At 39.3% G+C, this 26,304-nt stretch overlaps 2 protein-coding genes and 1 pseudogene across 3 annotated transcripts in view; 2 read left to right on the top strand and 1 right to left on the bottom strand.

The window, feature by feature from the left end:
- The first annotated feature begins 774 nt into the window (after positions 1 to 774).
- LOC138026394 (uncharacterized) lies at positions 775 to 3,662 on the top strand. Its single transcript, XM_068873736.1, has 3 exons — positions 775 to 926; positions 1,493 to 1,591; positions 1,802 to 3,662. The coding sequence occupies exons 1-3, from the start codon at positions 873 to 875 to the stop codon at positions 2,492 to 2,494; spliced, it is 846 nt and encodes a 281-aa protein (XP_068729837.1). The 5' UTR covers positions 775 to 872; the 3' UTR covers positions 2,495 to 3,662.
- LOC138025902 (uncharacterized) lies at positions 2,716 to 10,898 on the top strand (annotated as a pseudogene).
- Positions 10,899 to 11,035: 137 nt separating this feature from the next.
- The window catches only part of LOC138026341 (annexin A13-like), a 16,205-nt gene continuing 936 nt past the window's right edge, over positions 11,036 to 26,304 (bottom strand). The window contains exons 1-6 of one of the 2 annotated variants that reach the window (XM_068873651.1): positions 21,320 to 21,483; positions 19,292 to 19,462; positions 17,971 to 18,169; positions 14,942 to 15,256; positions 13,412 to 13,506; positions 11,036 to 11,430 (exon numbers count right to left, since the gene is read on the bottom strand). In XM_068873651.1, the coding sequence (XP_068729752.1) occupies positions 11,275 to 11,430; positions 13,412 to 13,506; positions 14,942 to 15,256; positions 17,971 to 18,169; positions 19,292 to 19,462; positions 21,320 to 21,361 (978 nt within the window). In that variant the 5' untranslated portion in view covers positions 21,362 to 21,483 and the 3' untranslated portion in view covers positions 11,036 to 11,274. Of the gene's footprint in view, positions 11,431 to 13,411; positions 13,507 to 14,941; positions 15,257 to 17,970; positions 18,170 to 19,291; positions 19,463 to 21,319; positions 21,484 to 26,304 lie in introns of those variants that run through there. The other variant, XM_068873652.1, reaches the window with a different exon arrangement.

Raw genomic sequence — 26,304 nt, forward strand, 5'->3', positions numbered from 1 at the left:
CTTAAGAAAAGAATGTCCGAGAATTAAGACATGCAGATTTAGAATCAGATTTAGAATTATTGGCCGGAAAAAGACGATCAGTTGAAGGAAGGAAAACAGTGAAAGAAACCAAGTTAAGATGACCAATGGGAAAAACTTCCTTGAAATGTTCTTGTAGTGTACCGTAAAACAGTGTCAGGATGTTAACGCGTTGTCGAGTGATGAGAACGAAGCGAGAAGGAACGCACGGTAAACTGAACTTGCCTTTAGCCTTGCTGTTATCCGAACTATTCCTGTTTCATTGGCTGGTTGTCCACGCCCCATATTCCAGTCGAGAAACTTAATATGGCATTAATCAGCCATGACAGGCCTCGAGATAAAATGACATTGTGATCATGTCATAATGTTTGTTTATTTATAACCTTTACCTCCCATTGTTCAATAGGCTATAAAAGTGGCCCAAACCCCATTTTTTGGTTGTTGTTTAATTTGGCAGCTTTTTTTTTTTCATTTTCATGCACTCTCACAACTACGGTGTTTCCCTTTTAGCGCCCTGCCCTTTGCTTTTTGGCAGACTTGTTTTTGTCGGTGACGTTGCTGGTTTGTGTCATGAAGGCGGGTGCCCCAGCACAACCCATTTCTTCCATTTTCGTGCACTCTAAAAGTCATTATCTTTTGTGTATTTGCCAGCGGCGGCGCTGGTGGCGTTGCTAAGTTGAGTCCCTGACGCGGGTGGCCAAGCACCCCCACAATCCATGTGTGTCGTAGTATATTTATATAAAGCTAAGTCAAAATTGATCTGATCATTACATAGGAAGGTTTGAAGCCAGTTGCAATAACAGGAAGTTAATATCACTATTGGGATTTTCAAGTTCGCGAGAACAAACATTGATATGGGATTTAAGAACACCGCGGTTTTTATTGCGGCAATGATAACTCTTGTATACGTAAGTGCCTTTTTGTCAAGAACTAACCTTTCGTCTCATACATCGTTTTCGTTTTTAATGATGAAGAAGACCTTACCGCCGCCGAAAAAAGTCAATCGACTTATAGGTTCTATGTTCTTGGTATAATTAAGAAAGTGTAAATTCTCAAAATCAAATTGGGATTTTCGAGTTTGTGAAAACGAACATTTGATATGGGATTTAAGAACATTGTAGCCTTTTATTGCGGCGATCATTTCTCTTGTATACGTAAGTGCCTTTTTGTCAAGAACTACCCATTCGTCTCATAAATCCTTTTCGTTTTTTAACCGCGCCGAACAAATAAGCGACTAATAGGTACTATGTCCTTAATTGGTACAAGTAAATAAATTTCAGTTCTCAAATCAAATCAAATAGATAATGATTGATCAAGCTTTTCTATTTATTCAACTCTGACACATCGACTTCATCATGGCCAATGCATTTGTGTTTAATATTGTGCGAGTTATAGTCAGTCATTAAACTTTAAAGGTCTTAAGAATTGTCAATATTGCTTGATTGTCTTTGGACGTTTGATCTTTATTTTTTAGAGTCTTGGGGCTGCTGCTGGTGACAATAAGACTGAACAAATTACTGCTTCTGCCGCTGATGACCACAATTGCAATACTAAACAAGTTCTAGTTTTTACTGTAAGTAAAAGCAAAAAGATTCTCTAACTAACAAACTGATTTGGATACCGAGGCTTTTAAACCTTAAAAAAAATCAAACAGTGAGAACTTCCTTTTCAACCCAACGATCCTCAATTTCAGATGAAATCCCTCTCGATCCAAGTCTCAGGAAACAGCACCATCTTGTTGTACTAGGCGGTAAATGAAAGTTTGATTTGCTTCGCATTTTAGGAGGTCGATTTTTGCAAGTCAGCCGAGAGCAAGTGTGATGTCTTCCGTCCCACATCCTGCCTGGATTACCTTGTAAACGGGGCCTCAACATGTGGCATCTACCGACTTTATGACAACACAGGAAACAGCTTCCCAGCTTACTGTGATCTGAAGTCCGAACCTGGCACAGCATGGACCTTGGTCATGTCTTGGAGCATCCAGTATCGCTCATTGCCCGCTTTCAAGCAGACGCCATTCAAGATCGACGCTCCAGTGAACGAGAATTGCCACAACTGGAATCTATACCGTCTGAGTTTAGCTCGAATGAGATCCCTGCAGAGTCACTCCACTCACTGGCGAGCAACATGCAGTTACCCAACTCACGGCGTGGATTTTATCGATTACGTTCGCGGAACTTTTAAAGACTTCAACATCATCGATTACCTTGGGAGGAACCAATGCAAGAAAGTCGAATACATCAACATCAGGGGACAAACTGGAATCCAGAAAACGGTTCCATTCTGGCAAGGGCCTAGGGCTAAAGGAGAGTTTTTGCATACTGACAGTACATACACCACCTGCGAATTTAACGCGAAGTACGGTTCGGTCTTCTCCGAAGACAACTTCGGGTTGTACCTCTACAGAAACCCCGCATTCCGCTGCACACACGACGACACTTCCAGCACCCAGTGGTGGTTTGGAGGTCATCTGTAATCCTCAGCACGTTTTAATATTATTAAAGTAAAGGAAGATCGAACGTCCCAACGCGCAACTTAATTTGGAGAAAACAAAACTGTAAACAGAACATAATAAAGTTCAAAAACTGAAATAAGAGATAATAAATCGATATCTGCTTTGATGATGGTCCCGAATGAAAGCATTCCTGACATTCCTATATGTGCACGAGCAATATTTAAAGGAAAATAGTATGAAAGATGGGTCAATTGAAATCACTCAAAATTCATAGCTCCTCTGTGTTCTATGTGGTCATTCTCAAGCTTAAACCAAGCTCTCAGATGCGAGATTCTTCAGAAATTCACAGAGAAGACTTTGACAGTTATAGTGACTCGGGTTTGGTTGATATCGCTATCCACTGCATAACTCGATTGGTTTTGCTAGTGTTTATCGCCTGGATAGCGATTTATCTGTCGGATAGCGCTATCCATCTTTTGAACAACTTGGGCCAGGTATATATATATATAAATAGAGCTATCTCGGTCAAATTTGAACCAGAGACCATTGAAACTTCGTAGCCTAAGGGTCGATTTACACGGTACGATTTTTGTTGCATGCGACATGCTTACGACAGGCCTACGACATGGCTTACGATTGTCGCAGCGTTTTAAAATATGCTTTAAAATGATACGACATTTTTTCTGACGAAAAGCTTGTCCACATAACAACTCACTCTTTTCCAGTTCCCTCCAACCTGAGTTAAATATTTTTGGTGATCTTAAAAGCTAAAAAACATTTAACAAGGCCACAAACTCGACCTAACATATCTATATGCTTGAAGGATCATGCAGATGAGGCACCATTGGCAAATATCAAAATAGAGCGCCAAAGGTGGCCAGTAAGCCTTTAATATCAGGGAGGTCTGGAACCCAGCATGTTGCCTTGGCAACAAAACTGGTATAATCAAAAATAAGACACAAATAGCGGTGATAAACATATTGAACTTGTTCATTTTCATCATGACTTGACGTTTCGTATGTGCTCTACCTACATTTTCAAAAGTAACCGTTGAAATTTAAAACAGTCATTTATGTATAACAAAGCGGATGAGGGGACTGGAACCTAGATTAAGCAAATACTTAACAGTAAAATATATAATAATAATAATAAAAACAGAAAAGATTAATAAAGCATCAGCTTTTCACTTCCGACGTTGACGTTGAAAGCTGGCTCAAGTTCTTGAATAAAGAAGGTCTCTTTTATTTTACAATGATAGTCTGTTTTGCCCTTCGCTAAAATATCAAAATGATCCCACTTGATGTTACGTCCAGTGGCCTTGACGTGGTCAGCAATGGCTGAAGTATTGTCATTTTTAGCTAGGGCCTTAAAATGCTCGGTTTTTCTATCGTGAAGCCGCCGTTTAGTTTTACCGATGTAAAAACCATTACAATCCCAACAATTTGCTCTGTAAATAACTCTGGATTGTTGTGAACGATTAATACGGTCCTTGTAAGGAAAGAAAGATTTTATACATCGAGTGCTCTGAAAAACAATCTTAAGGTTAACACAAGAGTAGAATTTGTACACACAAGATTTCAGGCGTTTAGCGACTTGGTTGCTGGTATGCTCATATTGTGGAGCACATCTAGAATCTTACTGCAGGGTCAAGCATTTCTGATACAAATTGGCTTAGATATCTTTTTAAATTATATTTGATCAAAATTCGGTTGAATTTATGATGTCATCAATTGCCTAAGTTGCATATTTCAAAAAACTTGAATATCTCTGGAACAAAAAGTATTCTTCTCCTCGTAGAGACTACATGTTCATGAATAAAAACGGCTTAGATAGGAAAGATGCGAATTTCGTCATAGTAGTTCTTTGAGATCTTACTGTCAGGAGGTTAATTAACCGCTGCACTAATAGAATCCCTTTTACTTGAAAATTACTTGCCGATTTTACTGTATGCTAATATGTATACCCTTTACATTTAACTAGCCCAATATATTTTGAAAGGGAAGTAGCTAGTTCCATGTTGTTTGGACTTCGTCAGCACTTCCTTCAGCTTTTGTCTTGTATAATATCTCGTTTATATCTATTTTTGTGCTGTGAGGTTTTCAAGTAAAGTTGGTATAGTCTGAGACATTTTGGGAGCATGTGACTTATTTCCCTGCGAGCAGAGCCTCTTTTGTCTTTTTCTTTACTGAGGAGGAGAAAAGGAGACTCTGCTTGAATCGCGTCAACTCTTTCAAAAGCCGGCGCAGCCCGAACGTCTGGACTAGTCCTTCTCAGTGATCCTTGTTCGGATCATCCAAAAGGAACGCACCCTACGATAAGCAAACTAAGATATACATGACATCACTCACGAGACAAAAATTGCAATACTCTCGAGCAAAATACGGGGGGTTTTTATCGGTAGCAAAGATCCATTCTCCACTGTTTAGCAATCACCCTTTCAAATTTGAGAGAAATTGATCTTCCGCGGATGTTTTATGGACGTGATGAAAGGAATGAAGGCAAAGCAATCACGTACCTATTACACTTATAGAAGTATCATCTCAGAAACCAGAACATCATTCTAAAAGGTTATTCTGCCAAAGTTATGGACAAGCTTAAGCAACATGGAAATACTAATGACATGTAACACAACAGAATCAGAAGGTTACCTTTACAATTTTGCACATGAATATCTCTTTTGCCAAAAAAAAAACCATCCAGATGCCTTCGCTGGGCTCTAAAGCTCTCAATGTAATTTCGACTAAAAAATTCCTTTCTTTCTTCTTCCGCTGTGGACGCCATTTTTGTCTCGCTGGAGGATCACAGAATGACGTCAAATCATTGGGACAGGCAGACCGACACAAAATCGAGAAATCGAAATCAGTTTTTCCTGGCATATAGCACACAGGGAGACCTCTGTTGCTGCTGTTGTTTTTGAAAGCAAATAATTCAATGAAAGATCAAACAAAGTCTCAACTGAATCCTGTGTTATGTTGTCTCAAGTTGGTCGTTCCGAGCTGTTTGAGGCGTCATTTTGCGAGATCTGTGCTCGACCGATGGTTAGAGAGTCAAGAAAATTGACAAGGTAGGCAGCACCCAGCCGCTGGCTGGTGATCTCGTCTTGTTCAAGCTGACACCAAACCAGAGAAATTCTCACCTTAAAAACACCAGCGTCCAATCGATTAGAGATTTCCCCCATAAATTTGCCGATTTAAGCTTCATCTTACGGAGAAAGGCGATCCTGAAATCCGTAATAATTTATCGCTTTCTCAACATGATTGGTGCAAGAAACCAGACCAAAGGAATTTGAAGCATTTGAGTCTATTAGAATTTGCCAATCAGTGCAACCCGACCGCTGGCAGTTCCCAGCCCCTCCTGGCAGTTCCCAACGATCGCGTTGCATTGATTGGTAGATTCGAATAGATTAAAATGCTTCGAATTCCTTTGGTCTGGTTTCCAAACCAACAACATAACACAGGACTCAGTTGAATAATACCAACTACCAACTTTATTCATTCAATACAATGAAAGGACAGATAGCAGAGGTTATACCTATACGAGGGTATCTGCCCGGATCTTATTGATCTAGAGTCGATTTTGATGAGGGAGGAAAACCGGAGTACCTGGAGAAAAGCCCGCGGAGTCAGATTGAGATTGACTGAAACGAAGACCACATACGACTTCGAGGCCAGGGTTGAACCTGGGTCGCAGAAGTGGGACGCCACCCTGACTCCCCACACCCCTGACACTTTGTTTGATCTTTCATTGAATTATTTGCTTTCACACTTTATTGCAGTTCGATAACAACACCAACAGAGGATGGTTGGCCTGTGGTGGCTCGCAGCAATTGCTAGTAAACATATGTGCAATGAGGGCGGTCGGGGTATTCCACTAAGAACAATAATCAAACTAAGCTAAGATCTAAGGGAAAGAAAATCAAACCATAAGATAATCCCTTTTTAACAAAGGAAGTAATAAATAATTCAAAAAAGAAAATAACACAAGAATGGCTCTCCAGTAAATTAAAGTATGTATCGAAATTCAAAGAAGCTGAACAATTAATTCGTAATGCAGGCATAATGCTTTTCATGATTTCAATGATTCAGTCCCGAAATTGATGGTATTAATATCGGATTTTCTTTTTTTTTTAATCCAACACAGAACGATGCCGTTAGATATTTTTTCCGCTGCACGAGAAGATATTCTCAATCAGCTTGAATAGAGGCGGTGAAGTTAACAACTCGATTGTAGTCAATTGATATTATCATGATCGATTCAATTCCTGTCACACATCCTTTCTTCACTCTGTTCTTTTACATGTTTTTTTGCGTAATTTATAAAAGTGTATTTATAAAAATCTAAGCCAGAACTACCCTGAGAAGGTTTGAAGCCAGTTTCAACAGCTAAGAAGTTAATATCGCGTTAACTCATTATAGGAATTTTCGAGTTTGAGGTAACGAACAATTAACGTGGGATTTAAGAACACCGCGGTTTTTATTGTGGAAATCATTTCTCTTGCATACGTAAGTGTCTTTACCTTTCGTCTCATAAATCTTTTTCGTTTATTTTACTCGAAAAATGGGTAATATTTCTCTTTTTTCTTTTTATTTTTTTTCCGTGTCGGTAAAAGTCTTGCCTGTCGCTCCCCTGCTAAGTCGTGTCTTTGTGCATAGAGTCTTCTGTACGTATTTTGTTAGGTTTGAGGGGCTGGGGTAATGCGTAGATTTCTCCGGTGGACACAGGAGAACATTTAATTAACCTGCAATGGCGTCGAAAGTCATTGTAACGCGCAAGACGTTTTAGTGCATCTTTAAACAAAATATACCCTTATGGAGCTGAAGAATGGAACGTCAACTGGATAAACAAGACAGGCGGTGAAAAAAAAATATCTGGAATCTTAAAAGCGACGTGTAATGGACTTCGACAACAATCGTAGCTATCGCCTGTCGAACCGAAATCAAAGTGAGCTGTATTTCTATTAATACTTTTACCAAGTGTGCTGTTATGTAGAACACTGAAACCAAATGGAAAATTATCTGGTAACTTATGGCTTCAACAAAGACAGAGAACGAATCGAACACCTTACGTGGATCTGTGATCTCTGTTGTCTGGCTATTTGTATTTATTTGTGCTCAACTTTGCACAGTCTTCAGGTAAAAAAATAATTGGAAATGTGACAGCCAAAAATTATTTGAAAGAAAGCTTGTCGTCTATTGTGTGCTTCATTATTCAAGGAAAAGGTTCTTCATAGTAACGGTTTGATCCTGAAATTTATTTTGTTGCAATTGCGTATAATAATTTGAAACGATTGAGTTTCTTAGGAAGGGGTTTTTTCTTCTTATAGCAAATATATTGTTTGTTTAAAAAAGAAGTTTACTGGAAAAGGTGGCCTTTATGAATTCATCATGTTGTGTAACATGCAAGCTTAACTGGATAGTTTTTGTGTCAATAGTAAGGCGTGTCAAAACGAGGTTAGCGTCTTTCCAGTCTTTCTGTTGTGTTAACTTAATCAAATATACCATGCGGCCTCATGAGTTTGTATTTCCCGTTTGCCGTAAACTTGATTTCCACTCTCTAAATTATCTCCAGAACCTACTTTTTGCGTAGAATAAGCTTTTACAATGATGTTCTTGTCTTCTGTGGTGATACTTGACGATTCGGGAACATGTTGTGAAAAAAATATTTATAACGGGTCACACACACAACTTGATCGCCCGATCTTGCCCAATTATGCATAACAAACACTTGGCCTTTTGACATTCCATTGAAAAAAACTCGTAAAATATTCGGGGGCCGGTCGATTTCTCTGAAATTTGAAAGGATGATTACTAACGAATAGAGAAAGATTTTTGCAAAATAATTAAAAATTCCTGTGTTAAGCATGACATATTCGACAAAGAGGTAAATGTGACTAAATTTGTTGCGTGCGTTACTATTTTTGTGTTTTGATTGTTGTGCAAATTTTGACAGAGAATATTATATTATGAAAAAATATGTACGGACAGATCGTTCAAAAATCTTTATCTTAAGCGGTTATTTGAACATAAAAGATACAACGCTTGACGCGAAATAATGTTTTTGTTAATATTTGAAAGAAGAAAAATTTCGCGGGAATCCGGACGCGGTGAAAATGAGTTAACAAATTTGCATACGTGCGTTGAAATGTGATACGCGAATAGACAGGAATTTTTTCCTCTGACAAGTGATTTTGTCGTTGTACTATAAAATGAAGTTTATTTGGGATGCCAACAAGATTTCTTTAACTTTCTGGTTTATCTAATTTATTGCTACGACTTACTAGTGCGAAGATTGTTTACATGAAAATATAAATGGCTAGTAGAGAAGAAGTTTCTCACTGCCAACATTTTCATTAAGCGCTGGTTTTACTGGACGGTCTGATATATATTGTAAAATTAAGGAAACCTTGCTGATTCGCGATTCAAAACCAGCGCTTAATGAAAATGTTGGCAGTGAGAAAGTTCTTCTCTACTAGCCATTTATATTTTTTAAAGCAGCTTTAACTAGGTCTGTTTATTTTCATTAATTTTCTCATTGCCATTACTTTCCTTATTTGGTATTAGTCTTCGTGTTTAAATTCAATTGTACTTTAGGTAGCCGTTACTTCTGAAGATGTATGTTGGAGCATACGAAACGTCAAGTTCATAAAAAGTTTTACAACATGCGTTGTCTCGTTATGTTTATAACCGCAGTTTGCTTGTTATTTTTACTCAAATTGTGTAAATAGTTCACCCTGAAGTCAAAATAGATACGTTTCTCAGGAACCCGACAAAGAAGGCTTCCTGGCCCGACAGATGAAATACAAATATTCAGTTAAATATTACAACAAAATTAAAAACCAAAGACGGAAGTTCCTCGGCTAAAAAGTACGTTGTTTTACTCTGGGACAGGACATTACAAAATAATTAAACGTGTGAACGTGTGACCATAACGGCCTCTGCTGGCGCGACATGTGGGTGACCCCTCAAATGGTCTTAATGATCCCTCACTTGAAAAAATTAAGTAGAACACTGTTCAATACCACCCAATTCAGTGCCTTCTGTTTTTGTGTAACACGTATCACAGGCAAACCAGTGTACGCCTTATGGAGCGTCTAGTTGACGAATAAGACCTCACTGCCGCGTCCAAAAAACAAACAAGCGAATACTATTAGGAACTATGTTCTAGGTACAAGTGAGCAAGTGTAAATTCTCTGGACAAATAGGTTGTTGAGGTTTTTTTTTATTTTACAACTTTGACACATCGACTTTGTCAGTAATGGGGCCTTTTTGTTCAATATTTTCATGTTCTCAAATCTTTTTATATCGAGTCAGTCTCGCAGCGCGAGCAATGTGCCATACCAAGAAATTTACGCGATTTAGTCAGTCAAACCATCAAACTCCTAAGTAATTGTCAGTCATTAAACTTAAAGATCTAAGAATTGTCAATATCGCTTGATTCGGTCTTTGGAGATGTGATTTTTATTTTTCAGAGTCTTGGGGCTGCCTCGGGAGATGATGACAACAAGACTAAACAAGTTCTTACACTTGGATGCATTGTAATTGTGGTAAGTAAAAACAAATAGATTCTCTAGCTATAAAAGATGGATTTGGATACCGATGTTTACCCCGAACTGAGAAAATTAAACATGACTGATTTTTATCAATAAGAAATTCCTTTCAATCCATTGGTCCCCGCTTTGAGATAAAATCGCTCTCGATGCAAACTTTCGGGAAACCGCGCCATCTTGCACTAGTCAACGTGCATAATAAATCAAAGTGTGATTTCTTCGTATTAAGGGAGACGATTATTGCAAGTCACCCAAAACCAAGCCAGATATATTCCGTCCCACCTCCTCCTTGGATTACCTTACAAAACCAACCAACTTTGTAACAACGCAGGTTACAGCTTCCCAGCTTACTTTGATCTGAAGTCTGAACCTGGTTCAGCCTTGGTCATGTCTTGGAGCACCCAGTATCGCTCATTGCTTGCTTTCCAGGGGACACTATTCAAGATCGACGCTCCAGTGAACGAGAATAGCCACAACTGGAATCTATACCGCTTTAGTTTGGCACGAATGAGATCCTTGCCGAGTCACTCCACTCACTGGCGAGCAACATGCTGTTACCCAACTCACGGCGTGGATTTCACCGACTACGTTCGCGGAACGTTTAAAGACCCCAACATCACCGATTAAAGTGTGACTTACATATGCAAGAGAGTGGAACACATCAACATCTGGGGACACATTGTAATCCAGCAAACAGTTCCATTCTGGCAGTGGTCTAAGGCTACAGAAATATCTCTACATACCGACAGTTCATTCACCACCTGCGAATTTAAGCCGAATTCTGGTTCGATGTACTCCGAAGACAACTTGGGGTTGTACGGCGTCATAAACCACGCATTCCGCTGCACGCATGATCACAATTCTAGCAACATCTACTAATCAGCATTGATATTTTTATCGACGTCTGGCAGTGTTGACTTATACAGCAGGCTGTTCCCTCGTGTTAATTTCCTACTAATGGAACCATGCTTTGAAGTACTCTCAATGAGATCATCGATGTGGCTAGGACATCTTCATATGCAAGTATTTTCGTTATTATAGAACCCTGAAAGCAATACCTCTTAGTCTTAAATCGCTCTTGATTGTATCCGATCAGTCCTCTTTTCTCGTTTGTTTTATATTGTTCCGGATTGACTCTGTAAGTGCCATTCCGTCTTGGAAAATTTCGATTTATTGTCATTTTGGACTGTATACTTCTTAAGATGGAGCCATTGTGAGAAGGACTGGAAACAAATACATGGCACTATCCCATGAATCATCTCTTCTTTGCAGACTCGCTGTATTGCCCCCGTAAATCAAGAATAACTGACAAGAGTTTCGCATATTTACTGCTACACTGTTTGTAAAATGCGTCGTGAAGTTGTTTGGAATACCACCGCAAGTATTCTTTGTTGATGTAGTAAAGGTCTATCTGCAAGAAACGAACCACAACTTCTATTCAGTCAATGCACCATTGCATTCATTTTTCTCAGTTAAGGAGGAATTTTTCTCAAAAGTTATTCTTTCTTGGCAACTGCCTAGTGTAGAGTATTGAAATTCAGATTTTGTTGTAAAATACTTAGTTAGTTTCATGGTTATTTAGCCGATTACGTGTGCTCCACTAATTAGGGAGACTACCAAATCAACCGCTGAAATCAGAACAATTCAAATCAATAACACACTTATAATAAGTAACTTGGCAATGAATGAATGAATGAATGAATGAATGAATGAATGAATGAATGAATGAATGGATAAATGAATGAATGGATGGATGGATGTACGGATTGAATGAACGAATCTGACCAGTGTGACAATTAATAAGCTCTCGCTAATACTTATTGCTGATTAGTCACAGTAAAACACTTTAAAGGCAGAGGTCGTTTCTTTTTGTTTCGCTCCAATGCGTAAAGCAGAAATAACCTTAGTCACCCAGGATACTGTAAGGATACTTTAAGAAGTGTGGGCGGCATAACAATATGCATTACTAAACTTGCTTTGAGCGAATGAATTAAAGAACGACACATGTCCAGACTGACACAAGTAATTACAAGTGCACGCGGATTTCAATAACCGTCACGAAGTGTCCCCTTGCTCTTCTGTCCAACTTCAATCACCAACCCTTCTCCGCCTAAATAATAGGGACTTTAAGCAAAGACGACGGCTACGGCTACGGCAACGCCACAAAGCAAGAATATTATTGGTTAAAAAAGGAAAAATACACGTGCTGCACGTGCAACACTGTACAAGGTGAACAAGACGGAATAATCGCGAATATTTTGGACTGACGTTTTTGTTGCCGTAGCCGTCGTCTTTGCTTAAACTCCCTTAAGTATACTATCTACAATACACCTTATTCCAAAATGGCCGCAATTTAAATATTCTTTTGTTTTTATTCAAATAAGCCCTTGATGCCTCGTTCTTAAGCTTAAAATTCAAAAGAATATTTTATCTTGAACGAGGCAACAAGGGCCAATTTGTATCCGCATAAATCAGCGGCCATTTTGGAATAAGGTGGTATCTAGAGCCTGTTAATGTAGTAGAGTGTCTACATTGTCATTTCATTATGATCGCGGGTGCTCTTGGGGGTTCCAGTTTTTTCGTCATGTTTCCAGAAATGCAGCAAATTAGATGTAGGTCCAATTTTGACATCCAACACAAAGTGTCGCTTTAAGTATGAGCCTTTGCTTAAATATTTGCAGGGTTAGCGTTGCTTTTAGCTTAAGATACAGGAAGATGTTTTCTTTCTTAAAAATATCAAGTAACAATTAAAGCGACCCGCAAGTAGCATAGCTAATCGAGGTAGGTCGTTCGATAGATTCAACTACGTAAGATTCAAAATTGGATGTGCATCTAATTTGCTGCATTTCTGGAAACATAACGAACAACCTGGAACCCCCAAGAGCACCCGCGATCATTATAAAATGAAATCTACACACTCTACATTAACAGGCTTAAGTTACCATTGCAGGTTGTATACATTATTAGGTGGAGATTGGGTTGACATCACTCGCGTTTCGGAATACCGACAGTTAACGTCTCAAAGTGTTCCCCAAATGGTGCTCCTCAAGTAAGGATAAACAACTGCATTTACCCTAAGATAAAAATAACATAAACCTTTACCCTAACCTCATTGTTGGAAAAAGGTAGCAAACGCTTAGACTCAGGATGCGTTCGATTGACCGTATTCCGGAATAGGAATACGTTGAATAGAAGATAGAAGTCCTTCGTTTTTACGGAGATTCACATTAAAATTGTCAAACAGCTGCTAAAATGCTAAATCATCACTCTAAGTATTCTTATTCCGGAATAGGGTCATGTTGAATGTCAGAATTGGGCGTGCATCCAATCACGTGCATGTTCTTACTTGCACTTTTGGGCATAGGTGAACTTTCGCACTGACGCAAAATTACCTCTGATCTGGAGACTAATATTCGAAGCATCTGAGTTTGGTTAGCGTCTTTGATCTTCTTTGTGAAATACAATGCAGGGTTTTCAGTATGTAGGACTGAAAACAAAAAAGGAAAAAAAAAGTTATGATTGCGAATTCGACCCAACGGCCATACCGTTTATCAGTTCAGATTAAAGACCTACCTTCACCTGACAGGCTTTTCGATCGTTTGCTTTTGTTATGGAAATCCGCACTGTACATCGTAGCGATCCAACTAGATAAATTTCAGCTTTGGCGGGGTTTTATATATGGAAATTATTCCGTGCCACGCAATGCATGTCGGTTGAAAGTGGGCCTTTGAGCTAGCTATTCTCAAAGATTCGGCTTAAACCACTAAATGCCCAGGTTATTTACCAAGCATATATTGCATGGCAATGCATTACATCTGCATTGAAGTTTGCGTTACATTTGCATTGCCAGCTAGTGGAATCCATTGCCGGATCTTTGGATAATCGATCGATAAACATACGGTATCTTAAAGACGATCTATCATCATAAAAGAAAGGAACTTTATTCAAGTGTCTAATCTTCTAGTGCCGTAGAGCACTAATCGGGGATACTGTAAATAGAAATTAACAAGTTAACGCAAATCAAATCAAATGTTGGTTTTTGAGGAGAGGGCGAAACCGGAGAAACCGGAGAAAAACCTCTCGGTGCAGAGTAGAGAACCAACAAACTCAACCCACATATGACGCCGAGACTGGGAATCGAACCCGGGCCCCATTGGTGGGAGGCAAGTGCTCTCATAACTGCGCCATCCCTGCACCCCAAAATCATAAACCTTCATTCAAAGTACTATTTGCTTTTTCAGTTCTGAATAACAAACGAAAATCGCGTAAATACGCATAACTTCGAGAAACACTGAGAAAAAAGTCGCTGCGATATGGCACGGGGACAAATCCATCCTTTATTTGCTTCCAAAATAAGTCGCTGCGGCAAGGTGCTTGTTCGTTGCACAAGAGGCGACTATGGAAGAAGGGGAATGCTAACTAGTTTTGTAAATTAATAGATCAGCAAACGAGTACCTGATGCATCATTGGAGAGTCAGGAGAGTCGGCGATAGGAGAGTCAGTGACTTGTCCAAGCAAAATTAGCACAATCGCCTTCGTTTAAGTGGCTTAAATTTTAACTTGGTAGGAAAGCTCATAAGAAAAGCCTCAATGAAGAAGTGAAGGAGTCAAACCCAGGTTATACTCCTATTCTTATACTAAGTGCTACATCCAGTAGACTTAGGAGACGAGCTGCTGAAATTCCAATTATAAAAAATGAGTATTTAGGACGCAAAAAGTGAATCAAACCCTTTTGGAGCTGTACATTGACGGAAAGCATAGAAAAAACTTCCATCTTTTAATTCCAAATCTATGGTTTTCTTGAACGAGGTTCTTATTCCATAAAGAAGTAAATATGTATATCTTATCATTGCTAGAACATTTCCCGCGTGTTTTAATTTTATAGTTGAGCTATATGAATCAGTGAATCGCTGCAAACTTACCAAAGCCTTTCAAAGCGTCCCGTGCGTCCATTGATAACCGTGAAGATTTCTCGTCTATAAACTGGTTTATGTTGACCCGGTAAAGTTCCAGAAAAGAGTTCAGGGTTTCTTTAAGTTGATTTCTACTAAGTGGCTCACACAATAGAGCCAGAATATCCCCAGTGTCATATAGCGATCTCGCTCTGTCATTGGCCGCCGATTTGTCCGCTTTCTTGTTTATAAATGGTCGATCGACATTTACCAGAGAAATTAAGACCTTTTTAAGATCCTTGTCGGGTATCGTCCGCAACTCATCCTCAATCGTCTTGTTGTAGTCTGGAATAAATAATAGAAGAAAAAAACAATTTTTACTTTTAAGAAACCCCTAGCATCACTGAACATTTGAAAAATTCTGCTGATTAATAACCAGTGCACATGTCACTCTCAACCGGTGAAAAATGTGTACAATCCCGAAATGAGCCCCTTAACCCACTTGCCCACTTTTGAATCAGATATAAGCCCCCCGATACACCTAATTTAAAGTGCTACTATGATCAAAAAATCTCTTCCTTTGTTTTTTTTTTGCAGATTTTGAAAGTGTGATTGCTTAACACTGGACCGGCAAAATTTTGATCTTTGATTTTTATTCAGAGGCTGTTTGCTTTGAGTGTAGGTTTTGGATTTCACAGTGCGCCATTACTCACGTTCCAAACTGACCGATTGGACCGCAGAGTGTTGGATCCAGGGAAAAGTGACGTCATTTACTCACTAGCTTAAAATTTCAGCGTGTAAACGCAGTTTATTACATATGAAAAACACGAGTTTAAAAGTCTGAAAGCCCGAAACTCCCGTGCTGCATATTAATTCAGCCACGTACACATGCATTGCTTTCTTAAACTATTTATCTTTGACATAATTTTCTTCTCGATCCAGCTCTCTCTAGATTTTGAAGTTAGTTATGGACCATTAAAAGGGAAAATTCCAGTTAAAATAAACAGGTATCCTTTTGAAATCAAGGGTTAAAACTTGGGTCACTCACTGTTAGGTTTACATAGTTTTGAAGGCCAAAGAAAAATTAGAATTGATTTTTTAGTCATAATAGCACTTTGAGACCCTTGGAATTCTTCGCGTCCCAAAAGACCGAAATCATTAGTGCTTGAAATACTTACGTGCTCATTAGCGCTTGAAATACTTACGCGCACGCGTAGCAAGACTCCATGTTGTAATCACTGTTTGCAAAGGAAGGATATCGGGTCTATTGGGGGCAGTAATGTCATTGAATATTATCTCCCCTAAACAAGCAAGTATGTCTTGGGCCACGCGCAAATCAAATGCATAAACCTCCATAGCAAGAGTACATTAAATATACAATACAATGCAACCTTGCTGAACACACAAAGAAGCCCATAACCAAAGGCATTTTCACAGTTCAAGCTACTCTTAGACGAGTGACCATTCTCAATTCCATAGGTAACAATTTCTCATGCAAGACGTTTGGTTAGCTGGAAAGATCTGGTTTCACGGGAAAATCGATCTAAAAATACCTCGGTCTGTAAAAAAACGCCGTTCCACAAATACAATGAAGCTGTACGCTCCAAATCATGGGCTCCTGCTTCAAATCAATATCCCTCCGAATCTAAGTTACTTTTTAAAGGCCTTTCAACAAATTCAACACTTAGGAGTGACTTTCGGATCTATGATATACATTGTGATAAACAATGCATGTAAAGTGGAACTTTGATGATGACAAACTGCCATAGTACAAGTAAGACAAGTATAGCGAATTGAGTTAGATCATTGACACACTGTGATGTACATACTGCTGTGTGTTTGAAATGTATACAATCACTGGTTCTATCACATGCACTTTTACTCCAGGCAACAACCAATGATGCCAGGCCATAAACATTCACAATGGAGCTCAGGAGCTAAGCAAGAAAATGTATGTTAACTCTATCCTTTCCTTCCCATGTGGTAGCTGCATCGACACCTCCGTTCCCCGGGAATCAATGAACACTTCTCCTTCCTAAAGGCATTCCCTGGTTTTGCATTGCGCAACACCACTGCGCATAATTTCTTGCGTGATTGGCCTGCGCAGTAGCGCGGGCACATTAATCAAATGACGAATTTTCATTGACGATAAAATTAATCCGTCAAGGAAGGGTTATTTTCTCCTGAGGGAGTACGGTGACCCCCAATTTTGTTGAGAATGGTGTCTTCATGGAGCAGTAAAAATATCAGCAAAAATCTGGGGCTAGTTTTTTGGCAATTTCATAAAATTGTACGGAAGAAGCGTTACGAGTCAAACATCCCACATTTAAGTTAAATCTATATTGGAGTGATAAGTACTCCCAAAGCCATGCAAGTACAATGTTTCAAGTACGTAAGTGAAGTAACCATAGAATGACACCAGGCTACGCGTTATACCATGGATTGCATTTATAAAATCGAGCTAAATTTGTCCAACATCGGGGATTCGCTGGAATATTGTCATACCATGGAAGTGAGCACGGTGACCCCCCCCCCCTTCCCATTTTAATTACATTTTTATCATCTCCTTGACATGATACAACAGTGTGCGAAGTTTCAGTGGAAATCTATGACAAGTTTTATTTCTGGATAACCTCCTTAAATTTTTCTTTTTTGTTTTACGTTATTATGCTCCCACGCATAGATTTGCTCAACTACAGCGTATGGGATACAACTCTCCTTTCCCAAAGATGGTCAAAACGAAAATGACTCTTCTGTTCTTAGTACAGATACATTGGAATCTTTTTAGAATGCAATGTATTTCAAACTATGATTAAATTAATCATATCGGCGTATCGTTGAATTACATCGAGGCCCTTTTCCATTTATTATACTAAAGTGAAGTTAGGTATTGCGTTCGTTGTACTGATGACATCAATATATTCGAGGCTCCACTCTGACTACTTCATCAGAATCAACCTCGTTCCCAGGGTCTCCATCGTCGTCATCGACAAAGAGACCCTGGGAACGAGGTTGCATCAAAATCACATCACACTCTTGTCACGCACTCCACTACTCACCTGAGGAATACTGTTCCTCTACATCCACTAGCATCATACTTTTAGTGGATATTATTATCGTCATAATGGTGTTATAGTCTTGTAGTTCAAAGGCTTTACGCAATGACTGAACTTCATAATTGACTGGTGGGCACAGCAAAGCCGATACCACGTCTTTGGCTTCTTCACTGAGCTGCGACTTAAGCACACTTTCCAGATCCTGTTGTTAAGCAAAATAAAATTCAACTAATTAACTGATCTTTATGCGATTAATTTAAATCAGTAACAGAATCAAATTAAACGAGTACGGCATTTCTTCGCAATGAAGAGCTTGCAGCTCCTGAAAAGTACAAGATTATAAGGCAATCGATATCTGTGATATTGTCCCATAGCCGCCTATCCCTAAAGGTGATTAAATTGCTAATAGATAAGTACTTATTAGTGTAACCATAATTGACCGCAGTCTAATCAAGGGAGATTGAAAAGCTGACGCTGCGAACGGTCACGCCAAAACGCAGACTGCAGACTGTGCAGACCGTGCAGACCAGGGGTAAAATATGGTGTTACCCACACTATTGTTGAGAGCTAACTGTAAACAGGCTAACCTGAGTGTTATTTAGGCCTAAGTAGGCTTACCGAATGTTGTTTAGGCCTAATTCAGGCTAACCGAATTTTCATTTTGACGGTCTGCACAATCTGCAGTCTGCGTTTTTCAGTGTCCCCACTGCCAACGCTCTCCCAAGGGCATTTTTCAGTCAGACGCGAACCGCAAGCGATTGGCTATTTTGCCACCGGTAGGGTTTGAACAAAGTGCCTTGAAATCAATTGATTTTGTCGCCGTTTACTTCGTCCCAGAACGAAATATGTGCAGATTTGTTCAATTCAGTGTTTGACAAAGTGGTTCCTTTGCAACACAAATTAAGCTGAAGTACATTTAGTTAATCTCCATTCCAAAACTCGTTGCTAGCTGGAAGTATCCGCATAGCTTGAAGCGAACCAGTTCTTCGTGCCTTTGCTTCTTTCGGTCAGAGTGAATCAATACATAACTTCAAAAAATCGTATTTACCAAAGGGCCTGAAGATTCAATGGAATGACTGCGGATTCAATGACTCACAACGGTAAATTCAAAGATCTCTCGAATCAAAGTTCGAGGCTCTTGCAACAGGGTCAATAGTTTTTACTTTATGCTCCATCTCTGCCTGTGACCTCACTTGTATCCAGAAAAGCAGGCAATCGCAAAAATAACGACCTTTGACAGATCGAGTTAAGGTTTTCTCAATATCTTTCTCACTACGTATCACAGTTGGTAACACATGCTATCTATGAGTACCCCTTTTCTTACCTCGTTAAAGTTTTCCTTGTAAATCTTTATTAGTTTCTTTCTCTGCTTGTTTGTAAACCTTGCTAGGACTCGGACAATGCTGACTTCATCACTGCTTTGAACGGCTTCACGCAGTCTGGCAGCTTCCTTGTCCCACTGAGGAATTTGTGCTCGGATAGGGCCCATGCTACCCTACAAATACAAGCAACCACCATACACATGTAGCTCAGATTGCACAAAAGCTTTATTTGAGTTAGTGCAGTTGCATTGGTTGAATCAGAAAACCCGGCCATTGGCTAAAAGGAAAAAACGCGACATTTTTTCTACCAAGAAGAGCTTGAGATTACTTGACTTGTGGGTGCACCAACTAAAATTGGATATCTTGGTGAAAATATGATCATTAAGGCAAACGAAGTAACAGTGCTGGCATTTGAATTGTAATTTAAGACCATCCGGCTTCAATGGTATTCACCAGAGCCTTTGGCCAATCCATACTGAGATTTACTCTCATTTTGTGAGGGTGCAAGTTATACTAACAAGATCGACTAAGAGGTCAAATCTACTGACATTGTGCATTTTACAGTTTGTCCACCGGCCGGGTTGTTCATTGCGATGTCATTCCGCCTCGTTCCAGCATATGTATATATTACGTTCCGTTCCAATCCCGTTTACAGACATCACATCAACCAACCAACCAACCAACCAAGCAATCAATTTATCAGGCAGTCAGCCAGTCAGTCTGCCAGTCTGCCAGTCAGTCAGTCAGTCTGCGAGTCAGTCATTCAGTCAGTCAGTCTGCCAGTGTGTCTGTCTGTCTGTCTGTTTGTCAGTCAGTCAGTCTGCCAGTCTGCCAGTCAGTCAGTCAGTCAGTCAGTCAGTCTGCCAGTCTGTCTGTCAGTCAGTCAGTCAGTCAATCAATCTATTATTTAGTAATGCAGATTAAAAAATGAACAGCCATATGGCCGAGGGGGGACCTACAATTAAATAATTATAATAAAAATAAGTAAAATGCCTAATCTTAAGTACTAAAATAATGTAACAGTAACTTAACCTTATATTTATCAATAAAAGCATTTGATTTGACCTACGGTAAATATACTCTTTGTTCTTAATCTTTATTAATATCCGATGAGAAATTTCTTAAGATGTCTTTAAATTTAAACGAATTACTAATACTGTCACCAGGGAGTGTAACTTTGCTCTTTATGAGGTTCTTAATACGAGGGACTCATCAACATAGAACAAAGTAGCATTTGGCAGCAATTTATGGGCTTAAATATGTACTAATGTCTTATCATTTTTCTCAAATATTGGCATCATGAGAAGAGAACGTGGCCTACACGATCCTATGATGAGAGATGTTATATGTTACTCCTCAGTGGTGAACGAAATGGGATACTTGGAGAAAGTCGAGTGCTCCTTTGTAGGCGAACCTACGACGTGCTCTAGCACAGACCTGTTGTCATTTTAACAAGGTTCATGTGAACTTGAAAGTGTCCCGCTATACTGCTGGGATCTAAATTGTCGAAATGGAGCATATTCACGATGGTACTAAAAGAGATAAACAAGAAATAAAGGAATCTCTTCAGGTTAACATATGACAGCTGTTCATTTTATTCAGCCAAGGAGTACTCGGATTTTTTCCGAGTATCCCCGAGTCACTATCTCTTCAAGATCCTGGTGCATTAAATTGTGCAGAAGCGTCGATGATTTTCATGATTTAGGTGTGGACCGAGTGCTTAACGACCAAAAAAATTGAATAGCAAAAAGCAAGCAATGCGTACGTTAGCTCGTTCATATGAAATCTTATTAATATAGCAAACAAGTCCTCAGACGTCATAGACTCGATTCCTGTCCAGGCTTTCTTCGACTCTTCCAGAGTCATTGCTGATAACCTTGCCATTACATTACGGAAACGTATGACATCTCTTTTGAAATAAATCTACCAATGTTACATATCCACGGATAAAATACTGGATTAAGATAAACATTTTCAGCACGATCGACCGTCGAGGTCGCTGTCATTCTTCCATGCAGAACTTCACTTACGCTGAATTTGCTTTTTGCTCCGTGAGAAACTGCACAGCCCATTGGGTTATCACACTAAACCAACCAAATGGAAACTGGAGAAAGGCAGAAGACTTTCGACTCTTGTTATTTTGCTTTACCAACTTAACAGCCTTCAATTACGCCCACCGTATCACTTGGAGTGTGACCAAGTGATACAATTATCATGTAATCATGGACATTTGCTTCACACTTGGCAAATTGACGTCATTCACTGTCAACGACACGGACATGAATGGTTAAATTCATTGTTAGTCGATGTACAACTGCAGCATCATTTCCGTTTTTATCACCTTGTGAAAAGGAACACTAAAAAGAAAACGGCTCATTGTTTTAAAGAACTTACTTACTCGTGACCATTCACACTGCAGCAAAAAAAGAGAACGAAGTAATTTCTAAATAAAAAACAAAAAGAACTATTAATTATAAATGAGAGGGGACGTAGCGCGGGCATCGTTTAATTAATCAACAAATAGAGAGCCCCTGCTGGGATAAAAAGCACAACTTTCGCAGTTTATACCGGAGCATCATGTAAAGTGATATGCATTTTCATAACTTCATACAGCATCACCGAGTGAGTGATATTGATACTGTTATTGCAATTACGTCATCAGAGGGAAATAACTAATTATATCAGTCGTCTCAGTAAATTATCGAGACATGGAAGAAAGCGGCAGTTACGTTTTCTGTGTAATCAATGCTATTGAAAAAAGAAGGAATTTAATAATTGATATTTGAGCAAGATCAGTTTCCAGCTAGCTAACGCCTGTGTACAACGTCAATTTGGCATTTACCCCAAGAGCGCTAATTGGTTCATGCAAACATATACATGGATTTAAGTCTTAGTGGATCAATAAAGTGAATTTTCCCGGAAAGAGAAAAAAATGAAGAATAATATTAATTCTGGCCCACTACTCAGAGGTTTGCTTCACGCCTGTTATTCACAAACGGCGGACACGGGTTTTCTAGATCAATTTCTCATTGCCAGGGAAAAACTTCAAACACGGTCTCAGCCTATGTCCTGATAAGATCTCATGATGACCATCGAAAATTCTCAACAGATGTTGGGATATTTCTGTTAACTGCTGTTACATGGAGACAAAGCAAGAGGCAACGCATAACATGACGTTATACTTACGGTATGCGACAAAAATAGAAATCTGTTTACATTTGACTCTGGAGTTAATTGGCGAAAAAAGCCAAAATAATGGGAAACTACACCGGAAAAACACGAATTAATCCAAACAAGTGAGGACACTTGTTATGCCTGATGATTTTTTCTCACGATTTCGTTAGCATCGGGCTGAAGTAAAATTTTACAAACACATAGTCTGTAAGTGTAAGTGGGATATTACATGTTGTAGTGTGTCATATTTCAAGTTGTGTTGTATTTTGACGAGCCCTCTAAAAATACAAACAACGAATTGAAATACTCAGCGATACTACACACCAAAACATCTAATAAGCTATTTATTATCCAACTTTTTCTCACTAAACTCTTAGCAAGTGAAAACCGAGAACGTGTGACAGAGATGGAGCGTAGGGCAAACGTCAGCACCAAGTGTACAAATAACTCTTTGTACAGTATCGTGGAATATTTGTACTCGTTTCCTGCGTTTCCGTACAATAATGATAAATGCCATTATTTTTCTACATTGAGTTGTATATTTTGTCATTCTTTTCAAGTTTTTGCAGTCTGCATAAGATTGCGTCGAACTGCGTCTTGTAAAGCTGGGTGAAAAGGATCTCGCAGAACTCACAAGGAGACTCATTGAAATTGGAATATGTCATCGTTGGGATAGCCCAAATTTCTTTAAGAGTTACGCAACGCTTTCTCAACTCGCTCAATTGCGTGACGCTAAAACAGCTTCAAAGAAGAAACTGCAGGGTTTTCGACAGTTTTGTAAAAGTAGCGGACATATTTCTGAAAGTAACGGACGTGACATTTTTGGCGCCCCAAGGCGCGAGCTATCTAGGGGCGTCTGGGGGCATGCCCTCCCCCAAAAGAAATTTTAAAAATAGAACGCTTCAGGATGGGCTCCTGAACGCTTAGACACGCTGTTTCCAGTGTTTCTGGAACCCCAAGAATCAGTTTCCCAGACAAGTCTGGAGTTCACTCAAATTCTCTTTAACTGAGTAAGCAAAAAAAAAATTATAACAATAATAATCTTGGTATATCAAAAAATTCTATTGAATGGTTTAGAAGTTATCTATCGAACAGATGTCAGTCAGTTCGCATTGGTACCTATTTATCAGACAATCGTACAATAGGACACGGTGTTCCGCAAGGCTCCATTCTCGGACCGACATTGTTTAACATCTACATCAATGAGCTTCCTACCCTGAGGACAGTTGGTTTCTGCTACTCTTCCCGAGAGAAAAACCACTGCGAGCAACCGTTTGATTTTCCATCGAGCATGTGCGAAGTACGTCACACCCCACGTGATGTTTTTGACATCACTTCGTCTTATTTCGCGGGAAATCCCTACACAGCAGGCTCGCGCAAACGCAGCAGTTACGTAGCTGAACGTACGTGCAAGCGCCAAAACAAATTTACTAACTCGTTTTACCGGTTCAAATTTAATTTATTCGTCGTTGGCGCTGGACTGCGGCTCACTCAAAGAAACTAACGTTTGCTCGCAGTGGTTTCTCTCTAGGGAAGCGTAGGAGAAACCAACTGCTCGCAGGGTATGACCTTCCTGGCATTCCAAGAGTATGCTCAGTGGAATCGTCGATTCAAAACGTTATTTAACATTTCCATTAAAGGAGGCTAGTACCGCTATGGCCCTGCTTTCAGACCTAAGACCTAAGAAATATCGCTGCCTGGGGCCGGTTCCTGGAAGGAGGAATAAATTATACCAGGCATAACAGTTATTCCAGGGATAAATCTGCTATTTTAACAAAACAGAATTTATTTCCGGGGATATAGCTATTCCTGGAATAATGCACATTTATCCCTGGAATAGAGTTATTACACCTTTCAGGAACCGGCTCCTGGTGTTGTTCAAACAGTCTTAACAAATCGATATCGCCATAAGACTAAGTTACTAGTATTTGGAACACGTCAGATGCTTGAGAAGGTGCCAAGTAATTTCAAAGCATCGCTTCTTGGCAAAGAATTGTTGCCGGTGCCTTCTGCTAAGGATTTGGGTGTTGTTATCGATTCAAGTTCAAGATTTAACGAGCATGTAACACAGACAGTTTCTAAATGTATTGCAAGCCTTAGCCAAATCAATCGCATGAAATATGCATTAGACAGAAAGACTCTAACCTTTATAATGAACGCTCTAGTATTTAGTAGACTCTTCTATTGCTCCTGTGTATGGGGTAGTACATCTAAGAAGAACATTTCTAAGCTACAGAAGGTCCAGAACTTTGGTGCACGCATTATCACATCATCAAGAAAGTACGATCATATCAGTTTTAACCAATTTTTGAGGAGTTAGGCTGGTTACCAGTCGAATCTATAGACAAGCTTAAAGATGCCACGATGATGTTCAAGTGTATGAACGATTTAGCACCTAAATATCTTAGTGATAACTTTATCTGTCGATCGGCAGACGGTCACTCACGTAATACAACGAGCAAATCTAAATTAAACATCCCTTTGTGCAAATCTGCAACTGGTCAGCGCGCCTTCGTCTATAGAGTGATAATTTTATCTGTCGATCGGCAGACGGTCACTCACGTAATACAACGAGCAAATCTAAATTAAAGATCCCTTTGTGCAAATCTGCAACTGGTCAGAGCGCATTCGTCTATAGAGCTACTACAATTTGGAACAATTTACCTGATGACATGAGAAACATTCAAGATTTGAATGTCTTTATAAGATCGTATAAGCAAATGCTTTTTAACAAACGCTTATAAATGCTTTTATTATTATTATTATTATTATTATTATTATTATTATTATTATTATCATTATTATTATCGTTTATTATACTTTTTGCATGGTACATAGGAACTTTTAATATTTTGTAATTAAGTTCTGAAAAGCCATTGTTGGAGAATTTAATGAAGTTCATTATTATTATTTATATTATAAAATAAAACAAACCCCTCAAATATTGGCATCAAAGTACCGGACATGGAATGGGAAACCACCGGATGAAACATCCGGCCTCCGGCCTGAAACGAAAACCCTGAGAAAGGTGCCAAAACATTTCATCTAGTAACTGAAGACAGTCGTAACTGAAACTCACACAGTCCAGCGAACTTACGCGTCTGTTTTGAGAAATAATATTCTTTCAAACAGTCTCCCCACTAGTCTCCTTCGCAGCCGTCCTTCGGGATGTCACGCCCCCAAGGGGGAGCGTTGCGTGACATTCCGAAGGCCGGCCGCGAAGGAGACTATCTACTAGTGTGAAGTTAAAAATGACTTTCTCAGTGGCGAACTTTGAAAAGAAGACAACCTTAAAATTGTAAAAGATAGCAGTTGTGGCATATAGGACTCGCAACCCATTACATTTCTTTTCTTTCACTGTGTCATTAGTGAATATTGGAAGGTCCTTTAAATTTTTCCTGTTTTCATAACAGATAGATCACATTTTAAAATAGCAGATTGCCCTTCCCCTTTTAGCTTTTCTGGTGCAATCCTTTCACTGAACCAGCTGAGCAGTAAATGTCAACGTATGTTCTTAAAAGAGCTACCAATTACCAATTTTGTTTCAGTCATCATTAGCTGCGGTGTTTGACATGCACTTGCAGACTGCAGACTGCCTACAAATAGCACTGAGAAACAGTATTTAAGTCTAAGCATCCATTTCAAATAGCGGTGGTAAACAGTATTTAAGTCTGACAACTCGTTTTAAAACGGTTAGCTTTGAATAATTGTGATTTCCTGTGATTTAGGGTTAGTCTGCAGCCTGCGATCTGCGGCGTGTGCAGTCTGCAAATGTCAGACACCGTAATAGACGGTATGTACGGCTGAGGTTTGCATATTTTCGTTATTTGCCAGGCTTACA

This window comes from Montipora capricornis, chromosome 12, assembly GCF_036669925.1.
Source record: "Montipora capricornis isolate CH-2021 chromosome 12, ASM3666992v2, whole genome shotgun sequence".
Lineage (NCBI taxonomy): Eukaryota > Metazoa > Cnidaria > Anthozoa > Scleractinia > Acroporidae > Montipora > Montipora capricornis.